Source organism: Argopecten irradians, chromosome 11 (assembly GCF_041381155.1).
Source record: "Argopecten irradians isolate NY chromosome 11, Ai_NY, whole genome shotgun sequence".
Classification (NCBI taxonomy): Eukaryota; Metazoa; Mollusca; class Bivalvia; order Pectinida; family Pectinidae; genus Argopecten; species Argopecten irradians.
This window is the reverse complement of record NC_091144.1, coordinates 370,056-395,789: the sequence shown is the minus strand read 5'-3', so window position 1 is coordinate 395,789 and position 25,734 is coordinate 370,056. Positions and strand designations below refer to the sequence as shown.

General features: G+C 36.6%; 2 protein-coding genes across 8 annotated transcripts in view; one reads left to right on the top strand and one right to left on the bottom strand.

Moving 5' to 3' along the window:
• The first annotated feature begins 8,662 nt into the window (after positions 1-8,662).
• Positions 8,663-16,018, top strand: LOC138334238 (hemolysin VllY-like). The gene is made up of 5 exons (XM_069282859.1): positions 8,663-10,010; positions 10,752-10,904; positions 11,441-11,583; positions 12,808-13,243; positions 13,317-16,018. The coding sequence occupies exons 1-3, from the start codon at positions 9,821-9,823 to the stop codon at positions 11,461-11,463; spliced, it is 366 nt and encodes a 121-aa protein (XP_069138960.1). The 5' UTR covers positions 8,663-9,820; the 3' UTR covers positions 11,464-11,583; positions 12,808-13,243; positions 13,317-16,018.
• A 490-nt stretch (positions 16,019-16,508) lies between these two features.
• Positions 16,509-25,734, bottom strand: part of LOC138334237 (uncharacterized) — an 89,169-nt gene continuing 79,943 nt past the window's right edge. For all 7 annotated transcript variants that reach the window (XM_069282853.1, XM_069282854.1, XM_069282856.1 and 4 more), the window contains 3 exons: positions 25,595-25,705; positions 25,103-25,270; positions 16,509-18,345 (listed from right to left, as the gene is read on the bottom strand). In XM_069282853.1, the coding sequence (XP_069138954.1) occupies positions 17,483-18,345; positions 25,103-25,270; positions 25,595-25,705 (1,142 nt within the window). In that variant the 3' untranslated portion in view covers positions 16,509-17,482. The remainder of the gene's footprint in view (positions 18,346-25,102; positions 25,271-25,594; positions 25,706-25,734) is intronic.

Genomic DNA, 25,734 nt, shown 5'->3' with positions numbered 1-25,734 from the left:
TACCGAAATCCTCATCAATTTCTTTAGAATCACACCACCTATTAAATAATTGTTCTTTTTCTCTGGCAAATTCTACATGAGTTTGTTCATCTCTCTTTCTCGAGTTTCGAAATTTCTGGCGGTAAGTCTCAGGAACTAACTCATAAGCTTTCAAAATAGCTTTCTTGACTACTTGGTAATTTGAAATATCATCAACAGATAAAGAAGAATAAATGTCTCTAGCTTTACCAATCAGGACACTCTGAAGAAGCATTGTAAGCTTATCTTCAGGCCATTTCATACTGTCAGCTATTTTCTCAAAATGCAGAAAATACTTGTCAACGTCTTTCTCTTGAAAAGGAGGAACTAACCTAATATTTCTACTGACATCAAAACCTCTGTTTCCTTGTAAACCCCTAAAAGCTAGATTACTTGAACCGTCTTGAGAAGCTAGTTCTAATTCTTTCATTCTAAGTTCTGCTTCTCTCTAGCTCTAACATCTGATCTCTCTCTTTTTCTTTTAATTCTTTCTCAATTTCTTTTTCTCTCATTTCTTTCTCTCTATCTATTTCCATTTGTCTTAGTTTCATTTCATGTTCAAGTTCCATTTGTCTAATTTGAATTTTTGAACTGACTGTTTCCTCTATACTATATAATGCACTAGAGACAAATTTGCCATTGTCAACAAAAAATCTTATAATTACATTCCGAATTTCAGCTTTCCTCAAATTAGTTTTGATAGTTAGGCCTAAATGTTTACTCAATAACAGTAAATCCTTCTTACTAACTTGCAAAAGAACTTCCAGGGATGGCGCTTTAACAAACTGTTCTACCTGCATAATAGTCATGTTAATCTAGCTGTTGGTTTCAAATGTTAACTCCAAGTTTTTACACAAATTTTGAAAATTTCTTAATTAATTTTTCAAAGTTAGATTTCACAAATTAAATATCGATCTCGGACACGAGCCCCCAATTCTGTTACATGAACGAATGAAAACGAAATGAGAAACCAGCAGCTAAATTCAAAACACAATTTAATTATATATACAATATTATACAGAGATGGTTTACAATGTCTAAAGTAATTGGTGGTGGTACAAGAGTAATACGATGATTTAAAGTGTTACTTATCTGTATGCGAATGTCCTGGTATAATCCTTGATCCTTCCAGGTTTCAAATTAACAATAATAAAAAATCCACGAGGAAAATGAATGTCCATAGATGATTTGTAAAGTTCCAGGCAATATGAATAAATCCACACAAAGTGTTGTAATAATCCACAGATAAAGTCACAATAGCTCTCCCAATATAATCTAATATGGCACTGTACAATTCTTGATATGCCTCATTACAGGTCTCATTACAGTTCTGATTAGCCTTGGACAGCTGGAGTATATATAGCTAAACCCTAATTCAAGAATATTGGAGAACCTTCTACTTCTAGAAATATCTAACTAAAAGCAGTAAACAAATAAACACACATAACTTTCTGGAAATAGATCATTCTAGATCTCTACTTAAAATCAACATGTTTACAAACATATTTGTTTATACATGATTATATTCTAGAAAGTTCTATAAGCTAGATTAAAGCTGACAATGCAAGTTAAAAAAAATATACATTTGAGTATAAAAAAAATAATACAGGTTTTTTTTTCAATATTTTTTTTTTCAAAATTCGGTTCTGAGACAACCCACCTTGCGTTTCTAAGGACGGGCAGTCGCCATTTTGTTTTAACTCTGCTTAGATACAACACCGGGTACCGACCCCTATATAAAGCGCGTGAACCACACACACGTGCAGTCAGTCGAACGCTTGCTGTTCAAGGTGTAACAACTAACACCTGACTGGCTCTAGATCTACTGTACTATATACCCAAGCCGTAATGATAATAAAATGGTTAGTACTTTAAATGTTATCTCAAATAAAGTTTCTAAGAACCATATAAAGATATATACAGTTAAATCAAGAGTAATGCATGAATTTATACATTCTTTCCACGTGCGAGATCCATTTTGATTATAACGTAAACAGACACGGAAATTCTAATAGGAGATAACATTGTCAAACTAAATATAAATACTGAACTCACCTGACAAGGTTTCATTGAAGTAATAATGTCAGCTAGATCCCAAAATATGTCAAATACGAGCAAATAAAACACTTCAACATATTAGATATTACACGCACATGTACACGTGTGTGCCTTTGGTAGTTTATATATATGGAAGCGTCACTTGTTCGGGGCAGATGGTCACGTGCAAGTGGCCAGTCGAGTACATCGGGTACGATAGCATACATGGAAATGTGTGGACGGATTATTTATCAGGATTTTTATTCATTTGTGTGGAAAGTTAAATTTGTGAAACCTCTAAATACAGCTTAGAAGAGTTGACATGTTTGCTTACTAAAACCAGCCTACACATATTTACAGGTAAGGTGTTTTGTTTATGTATCAGTAGGTGATACACAGTGGACAACTGCTAGGTGTATATGTACATGACTGAGCGCACGTGTGTCGATTCACGCGCTTTATATAGGGGTCGGCAGGCGTCTCGTATCCAAGCTGAGTTCAAACAAAATGGCGTCTGCCCGTCCTTAGAAACGCAATGGGCTGTCTCAGAAACAAATTTTGAAAAAAGAAATTTCATTATTTTTTTTTAATCTCAAATGTACATTTTTTAACTTGCATTGTCAGCTTTAATGATATGACCTTTATAGGATGTATTGATAAAAAAGTTATAGGAGTTATCTCCCTTATCTCATAACTACATTTATTTAGGGTCATACATAACAATGTTTTCCGTAATATTAGGGTGAATGTAGTCTCAATCCTGTTGATTTTTGTCTTTAATTTTTAGAGATAAAACAATATACAAAACTATTGTATTTTAACAAATGCTAACTAATTTTCATTATTTTCGAGGAACGTTTCTATACGTAATTATCACGTTTTGTCATGTTTTCGCCCCTAAAAAAACCAAATAGGCAAAAAAAGAAATGAAAAACCCATGTCAATTTCACAATATTTGTAGATGATATGCCCAAGGTAATATATTTTTCAAATATCATATAAAAACCTGGGGTCCTCGATCAAATTTTCACAATTTTGTAAGCTTAAAGTTTGTAACTCACAACCCTACCCCTATTTCATCCAGAGCAAGATTGGTCATATTTGACTATTTTTTAAAAATCATGAAGCAAAAAACATTCTACATAAATCCATATGTTTTTGTCATATTCTATCTGGTTTATGTCTGTTTATTTTTATAATTTTCTCCAAATTTTGTGTTTTAAGGAAATCCGTAGACGATTTTTTTAGAATTCCGGAATTTCAGTCCGGACGGGTCCCCCACTTATCATTTATTGCGACGAACGTTGCTTGCGGTGTTTGAAAGTCCATTCCCATTTACGACAGGGACCGCAAAAAACCTCAGAGATAGCATGTTATATTCACTTTATTGCTTTTATTTGATTTATTTAATGATTTTTTAACATTCAATATTATATATAGACAATTTTCACCTATTGAAAAAATATCCAAGTGGAATGTCGTAGCGTTATCAGAAACCATTCATGAATTCAAAACAACCTCGGCAGCTTCCGGTTTAGCGTCATATGAAACTGGCGCGGTTTTCAAAAGTATGGACCTACCTTAAGGCATACTTTTAAAATTGAATCCCGAATTATGCCCGTAGTAGTCCGCAGGCTTAAGCTCAAAGTTTTGGCCGAATCGTGCAATTTGTGATACAAGCATAAAATATGTGACACCATTACTGTAGCCTTATACGAGGTATTTAAGAACGGGACCCTAAGCGGATCTTGGTTCTGGCGGCCATGGCCATGGCCACACAAAAACTGAATGTCTAATATCTTGAAAACTAACTGAATTCTCATTTTTGTTCTATGCCTAGGGTCAGGGTTACCGAATGCAAATATGAGCGCTAGTAACCGGTAAAAGCTGTCAGTCATGTTGGATTCAAAATGATTGACATAGGAATGTTTAAACTCTAGCATTTTGAAAATTAATTGCTATAGAATCCTAAGATTGTAAATGCAATAGTGTATATACCTATATTTTCTTTGATACTTAATACAAATGCAAATGTTAATAATTGATTGATTAAAAAAAATTGATTTTCAAAAAATTATGATTAAAATATATTTGTTGACGAAAATTGCTTAGTCGTTTACCGGGAATTTCCGACGCAGGAAGTTAAAAAACTCTGGTTCATTCGTCCGCAATGTTTGTCATTTAGTGCATTGTCATGTATTGACATTTTGGCATGTACCGCAAGGCATTTGAACTTACTAATTTGGTGAACGTAGGTAAGACGGTATATCACTTCCCAAAATGAAGCCACTCTGATCTTCCTTTTGACCATCATTGAAATTCATATGTTATCTGGAAATGAAGCGGATACCAGTATTTTCAAATGTATTGAAATGTAACACATAGTAGCATAGTTTTTGTCATCCTTTCTGAAGGGTTATAATTACTGTCGTAATATCCACAACTAGACCATCTCATAGTAAAAGTGAATAGAACAATAATAGAAAAGAACAAATCTGCTAAAGTATAAATGGCGTCTTCACTGACCAATGTCCAGAATGACAGTGGGGAAAAAAGCGCCAAAAAATAGGATAGAAAGAAAGAAGAAGAGCAGTGCGCATGTCCTGTTCTGCCCGTCATCAGTCAAATCAGTTTATTAATAATTGTTATATTACCCCTTTTCTCTCCGGAAACTCACCAATCGTACATACAAAGTACGTACATGACTGACGGCTACCTGTAACACAGCATAGGATACGCACAACGTGACAATCACACAACGAGTATAGAATGTTTAAATGAGCAACGGACACATCACCACCACATGGGAAACGAACAGCACAAATATAACCCATAAGATTAAAACAACACAATTAAAATAATCGAAGATAACAGGGTACCACATACACCCCCTGTGCAAGAATGGCGTCCCCGCCATCCTTATAATAGACAATAAGGAACAGCCAAATACCAGTGTAATGAAATATGTAATAGAAAGGCATTACAAGATATAATATAAACTTATACAATTACAGGAAAATATAATGTTGCAAAATAAATAAAATAGGCAAACGATATAATCATGGTTAAAAATCAGGCTGATGTTTGTACCACTGATAATACAGCCTCCAACCAGCCACCACTGGTGAACTTCTTATTAGCGGCCGACGGACTCTCCCAGAACGTCACGGGATCATTGGAGACTCTACCACGGCTGTATCATCCTCCTCCTGTCCTCCAAGTGAATCAACATCCTCCCTATTGGTCCTATCAATAAAGGAGTCTGCATCATCTTCAGCAGGGACCATTGTCGACTCATGGTCATTTACAGGTTGCTCAACTGCTGTATCCATGGCACCTGTCTGGGCGTCACCAACAGCTGGCATATGGGGTACTGACACGAGGAGTTTCGTATCGCTGTCATCGGAGTCGGCAACGGAAGAAACTTCCATTGAGTCCTCAAGTTTGGCCTGAGGCTCTTTCTGTGATTCCTTTCCACTCCGTTTGTGTCATCCTAGGCGCTGGGTTTGGGGTTTTCCCGTGGTTGGTGTTTTCCGTGGTGTTTGTAGGTACAGTATTTGTCCATCTGCACTGAACCGACGGGAAGGAGGAAGGTTTTTTTCGGTGTAGAGTACGCTTTCTCTCCGCGAATCTAATCCTCCTTTTGTACCACATAAATTATCATGCATATCTGGATTGGGTTGATCCAGTACCACATTATATTTCCTCTCCTCGACCACTTGTCATCAAGCTTGTGCTTACCATCAAAAACAATACCGTTTTTAACCATAGACCCAATCTCAGGTTGCGGACCCAAAGCTTCCACGTATCCCGTACTTTTAGCTGCGTTACTCTTGGGATGACAATAGTGTAGGATCCCTTAAGGCCCGTCTTCGCATCGACTCCACATAGCCAATGTGTAATGGATTCCTTCGACTCCGAAGGACAAGGTTTCCACAGGTTAATCGCGGCACACTCTCCCATACAAAAGGGTAAAATGGGGAGTACCCCGTAAACTCGTTCCTTGTGGCATTATATGCGTGCATTTGAGGTGCAACATAGGATTTGCAATCCCGCTTCTCCTCCTCCTCCATGGTTCCGAGCATGCTCAACAGGATGCGGTTAAATCGTTCTCATTGTCCGTTGCCCTGTGGATGATGCGGCGTTGTCTGGGATGGAGAGAAATACCCGCCATACGGCAAAACTGCTTCACAAGCTTACTCCTGAAGATCATCCCTTGATCCGAGTGCAAGCGCTTTGGCATCCCAAAGTATATAATGAAATGATTCATCAGAGCCTCAGCGGTGGTCTTGCTGGTCTGGTTACGGATCGGCATATCGAGTAAAATGTCTGTAATGACCATGACCAAGATATGCTGGTAATTTCCCTTGGACGGCTCCGTGGTTAGGTAGTTCATACCGACAAGTTCCAGAGGTTGTGTGGTCTGGATAGAGACTAAGGGTGCCATTTCCCTGGTGAGGGTTATCCACCACAAACATCGGTTACACCTCGCTATCCACTTCTCAACATCCGTAGACATAAAAGGCCAGTATAAGCGGTCTCTACACAGTGATAGAGTTTTGGTCACAGCTAAATGTCCCATGTTGTTGTGGAAAGCTCCTCAAGACAAAAAGTATAAGCGACGTAGGAAGACCCAACTGATGCTTCGTCTCTCCATTCACAAAGGCTTGTCGATAAAGGGCTCCTCCCTTATCTATGAGGGAATCAAAGTGGTGGTATATCGAAGGATTCCACGCTGACTCAGGTAACTCCTGCTCTCCTGGACTTAACGCCATCCTGGGTCATTGCTAATGCAGGGTCCCAAAAACTTTTCATCCTTCCCTTGTGTGTTCTTCTCATGTCCCAGAAACTCAACTCAAGATCTTCCATGCAAGTAGCATCCCCATACTGTCTTACTCTAGTATTATCTGCGTAAACAAATACTCTAAAAGGGGAGGGCTGAACGCATAACAACAATCCCGACATACAGCCAGTGCAACAGAAGTCCTCCAAGAATGGTTTTCCTTCCTTGATCATAAATGGCCACATGAATCCCTGGGAGTAGGCCAACCGAGAACAATGTAATCAGCATCTATGTTGGAATTTGCCTCGTCGAAAAATCGGATGTTGAAATCGTTTTTTGGCGGAAAGAGCTTGACAAACCATGCGATGGACCCTAGAAGCCGTTGAATTTTCCCGCAACATGTTCAAGAAACATAGGTGGAGGCGGGATTTTGGTTTCCCCTTCCCACACAGAAAAGCGATGGTCGTAACAGGAAGTCCAAAAACTTCTCTTCTCGTTGGATGGCCCAATTTTTCATGGCAAGAAAACTAGGAAACTTATGGGATCGGGTAGGGTTGAACCTTGTTATCCCGAACCTTGGACAATCTCCGGCAGGCATAAGCCAGATGGCATGGTGCCTCTCTTACTTTCCTGATACAAACCACGATCTTCGAGATACTTTTTATGGAATAACTTGCAAATTTCCATGTTGAACCATACGAAAGGGTTTTTTGGGCGTAATACCGAAAAAGGCCTAATACTGGGCGTGGGAGGCAGACAACTTTCCCCTTAATTGAGAAAGAAACGTAAGTTTCCCTGCTCCCCTTCGCCGAGAATTCCCATAGCCTAATCGCCTTTCACTTCTCCTCTCCCGGATTTTTTCCCGAGATTGGTGGCATTTAAAGAATTTGTCAAAGAGCCGAGGCTTAACTTTTTTTTTTGCAAATCCGCCTATGAATGAACCTTCCGTTAATAATTCGGCGCAAAACCCAAAAACCCAGCGAAACAACTCTTTCCGCCCCCTGGGAAAAATGGCCCCGTTCCCATTTAGCAATCGTCTCCCCCTACATATACTTGTAGTCCCCTTCCTTCAATACCAGCTGCTGTTTTTACTATAAACTCAAGATATTTTCACGCGGGGCGGTTTAAAAGAAAGACCATTTCTTGTGAGCACATGATCACCATGTTCCCATCAAAACCTGGTAGTACAACCGGAAGTTTTTTTTATCCTCCCCATAAGTGCTCCTCAAAGGTAGATGGAAATGTAACGACGTCATCAAGATAGATGAAATAATCCACCATATGTAACTCCCCGAGGCATTGGTCCATGAGTCGCTGATAAGTGGCCGGGGCGTTGGCAATACCAAAAGGCATTCAGTTATACTTATAGAACCCAAGGGGGCCTAAAGTAAATGTTGTACGCTCCTTATGGTGCTCCGCGACCTCAACTTGATGGTAGCCACTCTTCATGTCAAACACGGAGAAGAATGAGGATCCAGAAAGGGAGTCGAGTATTTCCTCAATCCGTGTGAGGGCGTACGCATCCTTAATAGTTCAGTTATTAAGTTGGCGATAGTCGATACACATACGTCAGGACCCGTCCTCCTTCCCGGCTAAGACTACACCTGACGCCCAGGGTGAGCATGATCTTCTGATAACACCACATGCTAACAAGTGCTGTAAGTGTTCTCTCACATCCTGGATCATGGCGGGTGGTATTCGCCGATGCCACTGTTTGAATGTTGAAGAATCGCTGAGTTTCAAAACATGTTAACTTGTTAAAAAACTGTGAAAAATAAAAAGAAACCGATACATTTTTAAAAATTAAAATCTCTAGACTGCATGAAGGATGTACATGTCGTTTAATTGTAATGAGTCTGTCAACTATTCAAATTTTTAATCACACAAGGAATATGTACTTTACTAAATTATGCTCTCATCGTACATGTCATGCAATTCAGCCATCAGAGTTAATTCTGATAGTAAAACATCCTGGATGAACCCAAATTTACAACTCAGACAATATACATGTACAGATCTCCAATACAGTCTTGTGTTATGTTTAAGGTGAACTAGTGCTGTGGTCATCAGTACTGCTGCTAGTATTAAGTTCATATAAAACCCTAATTTTAAAATACCTTTGATTATTATTACCATACCTATCATTTTAGGCAAAGCCTATCTGAGAATGCAACAGTTAATCAATTCTTTTGTTTGTGAGTTGTTTTTATGCACTGTTACCAAAATGGAAATATTTAAGTGTTAAGGATTTCTAATGACAAAAGAGTCATCTCCCCTGACCAATCAGATGATTGATCTCTTATTAATTACAAGTGTTCTGTTATTATAGCTTATTGTGTGCATTGACTTACTGCTAGAAATTATTTTATATCATAGTCTTGCTGAATTCCTGGCATTGAATATATAACAAGTAAAAAAACTATAACTTCTACATTCACTTTAAGCAAAAAATACATGATTGCGGCTACAAACAATATCACAATGTCATTCTTGTTGCCAGGCGAAAATTACGAAAAGATAGTGTCGGATAATTTAACAACCTCTAAGTTCAGAGTTAGGACAGAATGTAAACATAAGATTCACTTAACATTTACATCGGAAGGTTTATCTTTCATTGATATTATGAATTTTTCACAGTATTTCGTTAATAATCCTGCGAGAGTGTAACTTTGAATACGGTCTTGTATCACAAGAGTTCGATCGCTTCGCGAATGGGCCAAAAAGCTGTGCTCTCTACTAATGTATTAGTTATACCTGTCTCTATAGACTACCCAAGGAACCAAGAAAAATGTTTTTTTTTTTTTATATAACCGAGTGATTTTTAATCTTTTATACACAATTAAGTCAAACAGTTTAAGATTGACCATTTGGGGCCCTGAGAAAGTGTTTCTATAAAGCAGGTGGCCTATATACATAGGTTGTCAGTGAGGCAAGTTTAAAGCCGTATGCTCTTTAACCCACCTTCAATAATAATGTGTCAAGATGTTTCCCAATGTTCATTACAGTGATGAAGATGCTGATGATGGCTTTGTGATCAATACAACAGACATTGGACTTCGCCTGAAGGCAATGGAGTACTGGCACTGTGCTGAAACAGGGATCACTACGCCCAGTCAGTCTGACGGCGTCAACACGATCAAGTTTGTGATAGCAGAGGCATTACCAGATCAAGGTACGGGATCCTAATTAAACACACAACATTTTGTTTACATTTTGATTTTAGCCACCATAAAATATGCTCATGAAGTAAATGCATGATAATCATCAAGAAATCAAATATATTTTACATATTTTAAATGATTGTAGGGAAAAAGAACATTTTATCAGGTTTGCATGCTTATAGAAATCAAACCATGCAATTAGTAATAAGTATCATAATCAGCGCTCCAGATAATTATTTTAAGAAACGTAACAGAGATACATGTATTTTGATAAAAGTTATGCAATTATAGTGTAATGTCATCGATCATAAGCTAGCAAATATCTATCCGAATCAAGAGCGCAGTTGATGCAGACTCTTAAAAATCGCTGGAATTTATCTGATTTTACTAAATTGCTTCTAAATTTATTTCTGGATATAAGCACTCATGGGTATTTTACCTGTGTACGCATCTTAACTGGAGCACTGAATAATTGTGTATTGATGTTTAACATTGTAACAATTTCTTACCTAGAAGATCTAAAGCTGCTCATCTTAGCAGGAATGGAATGATTTGTCTATGTTTAGCATAGACCATTAGTTCACTTTATACTGTAAGGTTCTTATCCCAGCTAGGCTACACATCTCCTCGCTTGTTTTAGATTTGATGAGCTTCTTACCGTATATCTCGATTGTTTCTGAAACACTTAAAACTGAAACGGTTTGACTTTATCTTATATACATGTAAAATATTCCTTTCCATTGTGGCTACAGGTCCTAACCAGGTGGCAACTTTCCTGAGAGAGCATGGGGGACCAGGAATCCAGCACATCGGGCTCCATACCCCAGACATAGTAACTACAGTGTCCACTCTGATGTCCAGGGGTGTGGACTTTGCTGAGCCTCCCATACACTTACTACACAGAGGTCAATATCTCCAACTGGTGGTTTGTTTAATAATTTTTAGTAACTTTTTGGCTCAGAAACTTATTTATCTATTTACATTTGACAACATGTTCAACAGTCAGGACAGATGACACTGCACTCTGTCTTTATATTAAAACTTTGAGTTGTGTCAAGAAAAACCTTTGAATTCTTTACTGTACTCTGATAACAAAAGAGTGACTGGTCAGCCAATGTGTTATTTCCGATATTATTTTGCTGACAGTGAGACAAGACGTAATGTTTTTTTAATGTCTTGCTACATGTATACTTCTAACATTTACTTTTACTGTAGATTAGCCACCAGATGGTGAGTTGTTGATAACGTAGTTCTAAATTATCTCCCCTTAATTTGAAACTTGAGCTGAAATTTCTACTAATAAATTGGCTGGTGTTAAGATGAAGTGGATGTAAAAGCAACATCATTAAGTCATACATGTGATGTTATGTTTTTGTATTTAGATTGAATTTACTGTGTCTATATGTAGGATTTTAAGCTTGTGTCTGTTGTGTTTTAATAGATAGGGAAACTGGAGGATATTGAGCAGATAGGTCAGTGTGTGGCGATCCTGAAGAGGAATGGTATACTTGTGGACATGGAGGTAGACAGAGAAGGGGAGACAACCGGGAGTCTATCAGGGAAGGACAGTAACGATAAGAAAAGGTCAGCCATGTCTAATTCTAATTCCCTTTGTAAATAACAGATATATATACTTTTTAGCCTACCATCATCAGATGGTGGGCTATTCAAAATCGCTTTTCGTCCATGGGTCTGTGGTCCGTCTGCCAGGCAGCCATCTTGGATTTTGATAGTTTAAAGTTTGTTACCGCTATTTCTCAGAAACGATTAAAGGAATCTGTCAAATTCCATATGTAGGTTCCCCTTGAGCCCTATTTGTGCATAATGCCTTTGGGAACTGATCAGTCAACAAGATGGCCAACCTGCTGCCATCTTGGATTTCAACGTTGAAATAACTGACACCCAAAACACAACCATTATGACGTCACTAATGTTGACATGGTTACGTCAACTTTAATTATCACCGTGAAAATGGCTGTTCCATTTTGTGGATTAAATTGTTGTTGATAAACAGTTTTCCTTGTTTAACTTAAACAATGCTAATGCAAAGACCCCAAAATGAGTTAATAATTAAGGCCAAAAAAAAAATTATGTCTGTTTTCAGGGTTACCCACCCGACCCTAATTTTTTACCTCCGACCCTAATTTTTTTTTTCACTTTTCTACGAAAAAAAAAATTAAAAAGTCAGTATTTCATTTCCGAGTGAAAGACACTACAAAAAGAAAAGAAAAAAAATAATCCTCTTGACTGACCGACCCCTATTTTTTTGCCAATGTAACCCTAAACAGACATATATATTTTTTCAATGTATATATAAGTATTAAACTATCTTCCTTTTGCATCTATGGTCTATATAAATGTCAGAGCTTTGCTGCAGACAATCTTCATAATGCCCAAGTATTATGAGATGATTGTCTGCAAAGCTCTGGCATATATATAGACCATACATGCCATAGAAAGACAGTTTTAATGTTTAAATATATTGCTACTTAAATGAGCAACTCTGTAATTAACTTTGTAATTGAAATGTCAGTTCAGTAGTTTAAGCAGGAAATTAGACATCGGTGTCATTACTGTCATGATCATTATAATTTCATGTCCTAAACTACAGAGTTATAGTTGAAATTTTGTAGATAATTCTTTGAAAGTATAAAGAAAAACATTCATAATGGTACTTTTATTTAATGAGACTCTCTGTTACTTAATTTGTAAATTACAGCTTACCATGTGAAGAAAACAGCAAGCCATTCTCTCTTTTGCACTGTACCAAGACTAAAAGGTTTATACGTTTTGTACACTTGGTTGCAGGTATTTGATGCAGAAATTCACCAAACCCTTTTTTGACCGCAACACCTTTTTCCTGGAGTAATTCATCGTTCAGGAGCTACAGGATTTGGCTCTGGCAATATAACAGCCTTGTGGAGATCCGTCCAAGCATACATGTCGTCTCAGCAGAAATCGTCAGAGATGAGTTGACAGGAACTGTCCTGATAGTTTCTGTATTTGACCTATCTAACTATCTAATAACAGTGACCTAGTCTAATTTACGAGTTGACAGGAACTGTCCTGATAGTTTCTGTTATTTGACCTATCTCACAGCTGTGACCTAGTCTGATTGACGAGTTGACAGGAACTGTCCTTATAGTTTCTGTATTTGACCTATCTATCAGCAGTGACCTAGTCTGATTGACGAGTTGACAGGAACTGTTCTGATAGTTTCTGTATTTGACCTATCTCACAGCTTGTGACCTAGTCTGATTGAGACGATTTGACAGGAACTGTCCTGATATTTCTGTATTTGACCTATCTAACAGCAGTGACCTAGTCTGATTGACGTGTGGTAATTTTATTTCTTAAAGAAACTGGAAAGAGATTTTGATGGTTTTTTTTTTTTTTATATATAAACTATCATTTGAACAAATTTGCTGAGCTGTTTGTGATTGTGCTATTACACATTGTGTATATCTTAATTATTGTTCTAAGTTAACTCTATCAGTACTATTGCCGACTATATTTCAACATGATATGATTTTACCCTCCCTTTTTCCCCATTATCGACTATAGTCGACACTAGATATTAATAATTACTTCTGGTAGGAAATCCAGAAAGAATACAAAGTACGGAAAGATTTAATAATGACAAAGACTAATGTGTCAGTGGAACATTAAATATACAATGTAACATCAAAAAAAATATTAAACCTCATTGATTACAAACTCTACAATGGAATCTATGTATGCAGAATTGAATTAAAGTCTGATCTGATATTCAGTTATTTATTATTCAATTCATACAAAAAGAGAACTTTCTGAGATGATGGCATTCTAAATGTAAGCATCTGATCACCATATATTGGTGCAACAAATGATGTAAATCAACATCATTTTCTGGTTTGAAGAAATGTCCTTTATTTCTCAAATAACTCCAGAAAAAAATCATCACCACAAAATGGTTTCAATCACAGGTTAAGTGAAATAAAATTGTTAGGGATAAGAAGACGGAATTCAGTCACCACAAAAAATTGTATGAGTACATGTACTAGTAGAAATGAATACAGTTTATTTAGTATAAAATATTATCAATTTTGCATGTACATTTTGTAGTAACATTCCCAAACTATTCAAAGTTGCGTTTCATTCCTGTGATATAAACAAAACTGATCATGATGCATAGCCTTAAACAAAATAAGACTCTTTCATACCTGTTCATTGTATGGGGATATACAAAAGATAGGGATATTCTACCCGAGTGTCACAAAATATAGAAATATATCTGATTATTTTGTTTGCCATGATATGTTACTTATATATAATGTTTGTTTTATTACATTATAAACAGATTTTGTTATATAATATTGAAGGATTAAAAAAGCTGTTGTAACATAAGATTCTTGATTAAGAAGAGGCCCATGGGCCTTAACGGTCATCTGACTATTGGCACAATACAACACCGCAAAGAATATAGTAGTGGCAAACAATTAAGGCAATAAAAAAGAACTCTTTTATTAGAAAAAGTTCAGGTGCTGACGTTTGATGAATGAAGGTCCCTTAATCCCCACCATGCTACAAATTCAATATCCAGTCTCTAGGACTCTTAGTTATTTACAAGAATTTATTTAAAGATTTTAGCCTATTTGACCACTGTGACCTTGAATGAAAGTCAAGGTCATTCACTCGAACAATTTTTGTAGCCATTCATTCCAGCATGTCACAGACCCAATATCGGGTCTTTAGGCCTCTTAGTTATTCATAAGAAGTCATTTAAAGACTTTGCAACTTTGACCCCTATGACCTTGAATGAAGGTCAAGGTCATTCATTTGAACAAACTTTGTAGCCAGTCATTCCAGCATGTCATAGACCCAATATCAGGTCTTTAGGCCTCTTAGTTATTCATAAGAATTCGTTTAAAGATGTTAGACTTTTTGATCCTGTGGCCTTGGTAGACCGTCATCCCAGTATAACACAGGCCCAATATCGGTTCTCTAGACGTTTTATTTATTTACAAGAAGTTGTTAAAATGTTTACGCCTGTTTGACCCCGTGACCTTGAATGAAGGTCAAGGTCCTTCATTTGAACAAATTTAGTAAACCTTTATCCCAGCATGCCACAGGCCCAATATCAGGTCTCTAGGCCTCTTAGTTATTCACAAGAAGTCGTTTAAATATTTTAGCCTATTTGACCCCTGTGACCTTGACGGCGCACGACGGCTGACGATGCATGAAAACAGTAGTTCATCCTGACCCTTCGAGTCAGAACGACCCAAAAATAGGTTTCCTGCATATTTGTGTTTATTTTTCATTATCCCCAAACATATCTTATATTACATTTCTTATTCTCCCTGGTTGCATAGAGGTAAGCTTTGCATAAATACCAAATATTATGTAATGTGAAGTACAAAATATTTGTAATTTTTTAATACAGCAGATTACTTCACAAACATGTACAAAGCTAATGACTTTACTTTACATGGATAATTATGAATGAAGACTTGGACACGATGAGTCTGCGGAATCCCGTCATTAATTAGATTATTAGAATATATTGAAGACCTGGTTTATTTCCATAGTATTTTGGTTTGTCATGATGATAGTTTCACTATAGACATGCATATAGGAGCACCAGACGTAAATAACTAAGATTATAAGGAAATTTGCTATTGGTTCTGGAGAAATGAGGTTGTGGATTTTGAGACTTTGATTAAATGTCTATCTTTTGAAAAAGTTATCTAAATCCACCTACTGACACTTGTATACATTTTGCATCAGAACAAATACATACGGTCAATGTTAAAGAGGAGTGTTTGTCATAATTTATTTGGAAAAAGTGGGAAAGGTGAGACAAATAATGACATCTAATTATTGTTTTTCCATTGGGCTTACTCCAAAAAAGATTTAGATTTTTAGCACACCATCATCAGTTAGATGGTGAGCTTTTCAAATCGCCTTTTGGTCCGTCCGTTGTTAGTTCTCACAAAGTACTGGAGATTAGATTCCGTATGTAGGTTCCTCTTGGTGCCTTGTTTTGCCTATTGTATTTTGAGACTAATTACACTGTATTATTATTGGTCAACAAAATGACTGAGAGGCAGCAATCTTGAATTTTGACAATTGTTTTCAGTCACTACATTGTACTTCTTAGAAAATACTGTTGGGATTTCTCTCCAATTTCAATTATCTGTAGGTTCTTCTTCGTGCCTAGTTATACATATTACATTTGGTAACTTATCTAGAATTAAGATGGTTGATAGGCAGCCATCTTCGGTTTTATAATAATAATAATAATTCTGAAATTTCATTGAATCTATAAAACAATTTCGATTTTTACATTTCTTATGGCATTCAGGTGAGGTTTTCCTAGATTCCTACCATTGGTTATTAGAATCTTCACTACTACATGTACTACTTGTATAAGAATGTTACATCTGAGAGGATAATTACGATAAAAAGTTGAGTAGCAAACTCGTACTGGAACCAGATTGAGACCCTGCACACAATACACAACAAATCTGCAAATTTCAATGAACTTTACGTATTGAAATCGGGAAAGATGGAGTGTTATAAGGTCGAATACAACATTTACATGCAGGAGTTTGATATAAAAAGTTAAGATACTTGGATGAGATGCACTGTACAAACTTATTTTAAAAGTTATTTTCTTTTATGCTCTTCATGCTGCGCATACTCTAAAATCAGAATCTTTATTAAACAACGATTTTTTTATTCAAAATTTGAAAATTAGCGTTTACATATGACTAATTTGCATTTGATATAAAATAAATACAGTAGAACTCATAAATCAATTAAAAGGCCACCCATTGATCATTTTAATATGTACACTCCATATTGCATAATACATCAACCGAAATGGAAACTTGTGAGTTATTTCTGACCCGTAAGCCAGTCCCAGAATGGTACAAAATAATTAACAGAATAATTGGATCTCCGGATATTTCATCGTCTAATGTACTAAATACAAACAATTGTATAATTTTACTTGTTTCAGTCAATTTTCTGGTATCAATAAGCAGAATTGTGAGTACAACGTTCGTTTTACGCTGCAATAGTTAACCTTACGCCCATAGTCTCAATGATATTTTGTTGGTAAATTTCGATTTTGTTTAGTTTTTATGATTATTTGTTTTAAAGGGGAAAGTGCCATTGTTCATACAATGAGGTACGTATATGTAGGAATTGATTTTATCTTCCCATAACACTGATGATTCATTAACTACATATAACATCGGTACATGTATATTCTGAATTAGTATTCAAGAACAATCTTTGCACTCAATTTTAAAATGAAATATTTATCAAAAACCTTTCCCGTTACAAACATGTTCGATTTTGTGTAGTGAAAGATTATTAACATACTATCAAATCGTGTGTAAGGTGACCGACATACATTGGTACAAATTGATAAAATCCATTCGGTATGTACATGGTGACTAAAATGTCTTTAAGACTTGTTCCTCGTATTATTTGATTAATAAAACCAACTTGTGATACCCTTGGCCACATTACTTAATCCTTGAGTTAAATTTCCAAAGAAAGATCCGCCCTCCTCTATTTCCTTTCGTGTGTCCCCGCGGAAATTTTCAAACTTTTTTCTATACCTTTCCTCGATTTCTTTCAGTTGATGAGCATGGGCCCTTTTCATTTCTTTCTCTTTTTCTCGTTGCATTTGCTCACGTTTCAGTTGAATTTGTCTCTCGGCCTCTTCAACCATCTCATTTGTGTAACACTGTCCGCCATTGCCTGCGGTGATGCCGTTAATGGTGTCGATCAATTCCATCGCATCTTTTTCAAGCTTATCAGGCGGCTGGGTGTTGTCAAACGCAATGTATCTGTTGCTACATTTTTTAAGGATTTCCCTCAGTGGTTCGGTTGCTTCCTCTACATAGGCCTCTAGGGTGGTTTCCATCCTGTCCAAATCATCCTTCCGTGTAAAGAGGACTATCAGACGATCATACATACCCTCTCCGAATATCTCAGCGAAGGCTGTAACCGTATCCTGCTCTTCTTGGGTAAACCTTCCTATAGCCAAGACGAGTAAAAATGCATGTGGTCCTGGTGCCGTCAATCCGATGCATTTAACAATTTCTTTTTTCATTTCGTCATTGCTGATACCGGTATCAAATAATCCCGGAGTATCAGCGACTGTTATGACCTGCCCAAAGCGTTCAGCTTGCCTCAAACTGCATCTCTTTGTAACAGATTTACCTGACAGTTTCGAAGTAAATACCTTCCTTCCGAGTATGGTGTTACCTGTCGCACTTTTACCTGTACCGGTTTTCCCAATCATAACAATCCTCAGCTCATTTTCAGTGTCGATTGAAAGTTTTATACCTGCAAAATCAATCATTATACAAAAGTTATCGTCAATACCATTGATAAGAATATTATAGGATACTTAAACTAACAACATATAGTGCTACAGCTACTAAATCATATAATTTAAACAAAATCATATTAGGAATAATAGTACGGACCTCTAATTGTTGTGTTAAATGTCACTTTATCGACATAAATTATGTCGACTCGACAACATTTAACAAAACATATCGTCATGTCAACATGTTTAGATAATATCACAACGTGTCGTAATTATCAAGTCGTTAACAAGAGATGTCAAGATACAGAAAAAACTATTTAGGTGTGATTATAACAAAATGGGCTGATAATTAGTGAAATGTAAGGGAAACTAAGATAATTCAAATGATGAGATTAAAGTTCGAGGGGTTAGGATTAACAGGCAAAATGCATCACGGATGGAACAATAGAGGGGATGGACATAGTATCTGTTGTGGTCGGTAGTTTTGGGTTCTGTAGCCACTAGCCAGCGATCTGACAGTCTGTATATGATGGCAGTGATTGGAATGGTCAGTGTGAGGGCAGGCTGTCAGATGGAGGAGAGCAGGATAACGCACCGATGTGGAAGGGGTGTGGTGGATGTTGGAATTTAGATAGTTGATTAAGTGTATTTTAGGCTGCACGTGCCTTTTTAATATATGTACAAAGGGGCGGGGCGGAGTAGGTGTTATGTTGTTAGATATACTGGTAGGTTAGTGAGTTAAGGGAGAGACTCCAGGATGTAGGCTACAAGCTTAAGGCAACATCCCCCGGACGGAAGCTCGAGGGGTTAGGAACTCATGTTGGGGAATACGGACTTAGTGAGATACATAGTCGCATACAGATACCGGGTTAGTCAATATACTACTAGTTGCGTGTTAGTGGCAAGGACAATGTTTTGTTTACATATAGTTACATGTGATGAACTGCTTATAAGTTATACACAATGCGAATTACAATAAATAAGTAGATACCATGATGTGTCGTGTCATTGTGTCACATATGGTATTTATTTTGGTGCTGTGACCAGGATAAGAACGAGTTGTGACATCAGGTTTTGGAATAGTATTTCGTCGTGCTATTTTGTTTGTCAATGCCGATGGTGCTTGTTAACGGTTTGTCTCTACCTTATTTCGTCGTGGGTATCCGAAATGGGGTCTCCAGTGCAATGCCGTTTTGATAACGGGGAGAACATTCCATCGGGTCAAGTTTTGGTTTCGGAAAGACTAATATCGGGATAGGACAACAGAAGAGCACCGAAGATGGAAACTAATGCAACATATTCCAGAGGTGAAATTATGTCTCCGTTTTGATGCCGTTTTAACATTGGCAGTGCGGTTAACGCTCTGGGGATAGGTACAATTCCCCATCATGGTAAACAGGGATGAAAGAGGTCCTAAGGAGAAATTTCGAAGGGACTAGGAGATTCTGTGTGACCCTCGTCGCAATATGTTACAGAGAGTTTAAGACATTCTCTTTGTAACTATAAATATCATATGGTATCTTTCGTCCCATTTGTGTATCGTGGATTAACTGTCTAATACAACCATTTAGATGGTCGTGTGACGTAATTATTAAAGATATACCCTTAATTGAACTGTGTATTTTACATTGTAAGCTAAAGCAGACCTGCAGTTGACTTTGGTAAAGGTTGAACTATTGGAGACCAATATGGACAAACCTGTAAGACAATTAATCGTGAAATCTATGAAGATAGTTGACAGTTGGAATTCTTCGGAACTCATTACATTGACTCTCATTAGGAAATGTTTCGCGAATTAGTGCCGTCACACGCTGGTGGTTGAATTAACCGGACTCTCTATAAAATACTATTACGTTGGCTGTGGATAAATTGACGCATTGCCGACTTGTGTTTTGTAGTCGTTGCCTATGTATCGAAATCTTGTGACATAAAGATGTTGTGGACATAGCTTTTAAATGACATATTGGAACTGTGCCGTGAAGTGTTGGTGAATACTATGATGACACTGTGAAGTTTAATGAACATGTAATTCAGTTTAGGACACTGTGAAGTTTAATGAACATTTAATTCAGTTTGAGATATTGTGAATGTTAATGAAAATGCAATAAGACATAGTAGTGCATATGCTTCATTGGTAGATGTACACTTTATTGAATACAAAGGAAGTTGCTGTGAATTGAAAGATTAGGACACTGTGGGACATTATGGATATGTAATTGCAATGGCCTCGTAATTATGTCAGGAATGTTATGTCTGGTTTAAATTCAGCACTTGGTTGACATGGAAAATGTTTTAATGGGAAAGATATTAACCAACACCATGTCTTGATTATAGTTATAAGTGAAGATTTTAACTGTTTGATAATCTTAAAGGGGCAAGTGATACATGTACGTGTATAACAAAGATGACTTAGCGATAATTATGAGTATCAGTTAGATTAATAATTAGTCTAATTGTCAGTTAAGTTGGCAATAAATCTAATTATCAGTTAATATATGGATAAGTCGAATCATCAGTTAACATATGGATAAGTCGAATCATCAGTTAACATTTTGTATATTGGTTTTGGAATATTAGTTAATATTCTTGGCGATGAAGGTATGTAACAAAATGGGCTGCTAATTAGTGAAATGTACGGGAAACTAAGATAATTCAAATGATGAGATTAAAGTTCGAGGGGTAAGGGTTAACAGGCAAAATGCATCACGGATGGATCAATAGAGGGGATGGACATAGTATCTGTTGAGGACGGTAGTTTTGGGTTCTGTAGCCACTAGCCAGCGATATGACAGCCTGTATATGATGGCAGTGATTGGGGTGGTCAGTGTGAGGTCTGGCTGTCAGATGGAGGAGAGCGAACAGGATAACGCACCGATGTGGAAGGGGTGTGGTGGATGTTGGAATCTAAATAGTTGATTAAGTGTATTTTAGACCGCACGTGCCTTTTTAATATATGTACAAAGGGGCGGGGCGGAGTAGGTTTTATGTTGTTAGATATACTGGTAGGTTAAGGGAGAGACTCTCCAGGATGTAGGAGCCACAAGGCAACATCCTCTCGGACGGAGGTCCGAGGGGTTATAGGGACCGCAGAATCAAACCAAAAATAGATTACTGGAAATCCCTTTTGGGCACAATATTTCATAGAGAGGTGAATGTTTGGAGCCTGCTGATTGGGTATTCAGGGGCGCATCAGTTTCAAATGTCTAATATGTGGGTTGGGCAATACATGTAGATGCAATATATGTCAAGAAAGTTTAAAATTCTGTCAAGTGTGTGTCTGGACTGGGTGAGATAATCAATATTGAAATTTCATGAATATTTTGGTCAAATTTTTGGAGCGGAATTCAACATAAAGATGGCACCCCCACATAAAAGTTAGCAAGATGGTAGAACTTAATGTTCTTTTTATTCACAGGTATGCGAGATGTCATTCTTCAAAATTAGTTACAGGGTGACCAGACTTGAAAACTCCATTTAACCCGGACAGTGGCGTAAAACGTTAATATGTCGTATATAGCGAAATCATTTGGATCTGTTGGTCTCTAGAATACTCATGTTTTGGGAATACAGACTTAGTAGAGATAAAACGTCGCATACAGTCGTTTACATATAGTTTAAATGTAATGAACTGCCTTATAAGTTATACACAACACGAAGTACAATAAATAAGTAGATACCATGATGTGTCGTGCCATTGTGTTACAGTGATGTCGATGAATTGAATTGTGGGGAGATTTTTTTAATAGTAGAATTCCATATTTCCTGAATTTGGTAGATATAGCTGATAAGGTTTCTGAAATGTCAGATAGATACCAAAGAATTACATGTACCTAAGACAATGTTATTCCAAAAGAAAGAAGTACGTAATAATATATGGAAAGCAGTTAATTTTATAAGACATTTGTGATCACTGTAATATTTTTTATGTCAAATGGAAGAATGGGCGAATATCGTATATGTCGGTAAACTAACTATCAAAAAACAACAATGTTGTTAACTACTGTAAAGGTAATTTTGAACTCTTCAAACTAGTAAATGAAATTTCTTCGATATTATCAGACATACACTGCCCGATCCATTTAAGTCTACTTAAACGATGAAATACTAGGAACGAATGTTAAGATAGTTCTGAAAATGATCGTTTTATTTCCAAACCTAAAAGATGGAATATTAATGCAAGGGATAAATTTGTAGAACTTGTGATCTGCCAATTACCAGTATATAGAGAGCTATTGTAGATAGTATTGTGTGAAAATGTATCTGAATTGCATGAAACTCTTTATAACTTGTGTTGATATTCGTAGATTATGCCAAACATGCTTTTGGTACTACCCAATATTCAGACTAGGCGAAAAATCTCTATTTTTGTGTTTAATTATTTCTAAAACGATTTGAAACACTGTTTTTTATATCAAATGATTGTAAAGGCCTGTCGAATTTGGCGGCGAAAAATATAATTGATTTACAAGTCTACCTAAAACTATATGTAATGCTATATGCCGACGATACAATCGTACTAGCAGATTCTGCCGAAGATTAACAAACGCAACTTAATGTATTCAAAACATATTAAAATTTTGGCTCCTTAAAGTTAATATTGATAAAACAAAAGTAACGAATTTTGGTAGAGGGACAGTATCCCCAGACATGTGATTGCACATACAATGGTATTGAGATTGAAAGTGTGAACATTGTTGAAGTATTCAGTAGTTCAATTTACCTCGTAATGTAATCTTTGTTTTTTATATTACCTGTGTGTGGTATGTGATGCAACATAGTTATGCACACTAGTCCATTGATGTAGTGTTAAATTGTGTGTGTGTTATGTGTGTTAAGTGTAAGAGATGAGCCCATGTAGCTAGTAGTTCTTTTATGTCTCATTTTTCAGATTCTTATAATATTTTAATGCAGGGGTAATGAGCCTTGTGATCTCATGTTATATACGATGTATGTGTTATGTGACGTATAACGCGTAAGGTATAACCTATATAATACCTTCACCTTGGTTGTCCGGAGTGTTGTGGGCTGACCTCACGTATGGTATAATGCCACGAGTGTTTCGCTATGTGGTTGATTTGGCATTTGTCCATTTATGGTACCGTCTGAGTATATCAAAAAATTTGTTAAATAAAATATGTCATCAAACAAATTGCTTAATTATGCACGCGTGATAAGAAATTATTTTCTCAAAACGAGATTTTTGTCTAAGCATTGATGTCACTATTTTTTTAATTTGATATCGGTGGCTATGAAAAACCAATTGTTTCTGCTACGCGGGTTCACACAGTTGTGCAAACAAAAATTTCTTTCGATAACGTCCGACTGAAATTTAAAAAAATAGTGACTTCAAGTGCTTATAATTAATTTTCCAGACTTCTTTTTAAAATGAAAAACTTTTTCACTCGTAGATTCCAAATGATTTTTATCCAAGGGAGCTTAATTTTTCAAAATCAATACGCAACGTTTTCATGTTTCTATTGTGACGTTACGATAACGTCGGGTTTCCGCGCCATTCTCGGATTTTTTTTCATCGTGGAATGAAAAAAATGAATAGGCCAATCAGAAATCCAGAAACAAAGTGAAAATTAATTGTTGTCACTATTTTTTTATTTTAATGGGGTATGAAAAAAAAAATTGTTCGCAAACTGTGTGAAATCGCGTAGCCCTTCAAGGTCACATGGGTCAAATAGGCTAAAATCTTTTGACGACCTCTTCTCAAGCCTGAAAGGCATAGGATACTCATATTGGGCCTGCAGCATGCTTTTATGAAGGGCTACCAAGTTGGTTCAAATTAATGACCTTGACTGTCATTCATGGTCGCAGGGGTCGAATAGGTTAAAATCTTTAAACGACTTCTTGAGAATAACTAGGAGGCCTAGAGACCCGATATTGGTCCGGTGACATGCTTGGATGGAGAGCGTCCAAGTTAAATGAATGACCTTGACCTTCATCCAAGGTCACAGGGGTCAAATAGGCTAAAATCTTGAAATAACTAAGAGGTCTAGAGACCTGATATCGGGCCTGTGACATGCTGGGATAAAGGGCTATCATATTTGTTTAAAAATGACCTTGATCTATATTCACAGGGGTCAAAATGGCTAAAATCTTTAAACGACTATGTTGTATTGTGCCAATAGTCAGATGACCGTTAAGGCCTTTGGCCTCTTGTTTAAAAATAAAACCGGAAGCGATGGTGATTGGCTGCCGTATACTCAACTAAATATGTAGTCGACGGCCATTACAAATCTGTGAAATAGAAGAGTCTAGGAAGTATTTCATTGTGCAGAGTTGTTTAATTCCATAAATGGGATGTAACATGGGGGCAGTGGAGTACATAAGGTAGTTGAATATCACTGGGCCAGAAGGCAAAACAGCGAAATGAAACTAAACTGTTATCATATATTACGCTGGATATCTTGCATAAGCTTCATATCATAGGTCATCGATGTATGTTTTTCTTATGTTATTTATGATTTTTAGAAACTTTTTAGTTTTCCTCCCGGAAAGGTAGTGGACCTTTAAAATGTGTATGGACAATTTATATATGATCAATATAGACAAAATACAGGTCATTGAAAAGTTCTGGTGAAACATACAATATGGTTAATTGTGATCAAATATTAGAATTTCACCTTTTTGCAACAGTGCATAATTTTCATGTTTTCAAAGTCATATTAAGAATGAAGTTACGAGGGGAAAATGATTCCTGAATTATCTGTCCTCAAACCGTGTATTTATGTTTTCTTGTATATAAAAACTTTATATAATTACCTTTATGCTGTTGGACTGTTCGCGGTGTTGGTGATGACATTTTGACGTATTCCTTGACTTCCAAAACAGCTCCATCCACTTTGGGACGTCTGGCTACCACATTGTTCATCACTGCAACAGGGATTGTGCCAAGGTGACCTTTCCACTTCCTTGTCAGGGATCGAACTCCTGCAGGCAACGTGAACAAAGGCGACTTAATTAATCATCCGAACAAACAGGCGTAATTACTCATTATCAAAGATTGATGCGATAACTACTTAAAGTGGCATGCGATGAAAATTACAATTCAGATAATTGTTTTAAGAGCGCGCAATTTTAATTTTAATTTTTAATTTTCTTGACTTAACACATCCTCATCAAACATTATATTACACATATTATATATATTTATATTGCAATTACCCAGTTCAGTTTCATATGTGATGTAGACAACACCTTTATCCCTCTCAGTGTATTTATGTTTTCTTGTATATAAAAACTTTATATAATTACCTTTATGCTGTTGGACTGTTCGCGGTGTTGGTGATGACATTTTGACGTATTCCTTGACTTCCAAAACAGCTCCATCCACTTTGTGACGTCTGGCTACCACATTGTTCATCACTGCAACAGGGATTGGCACATGACACTTC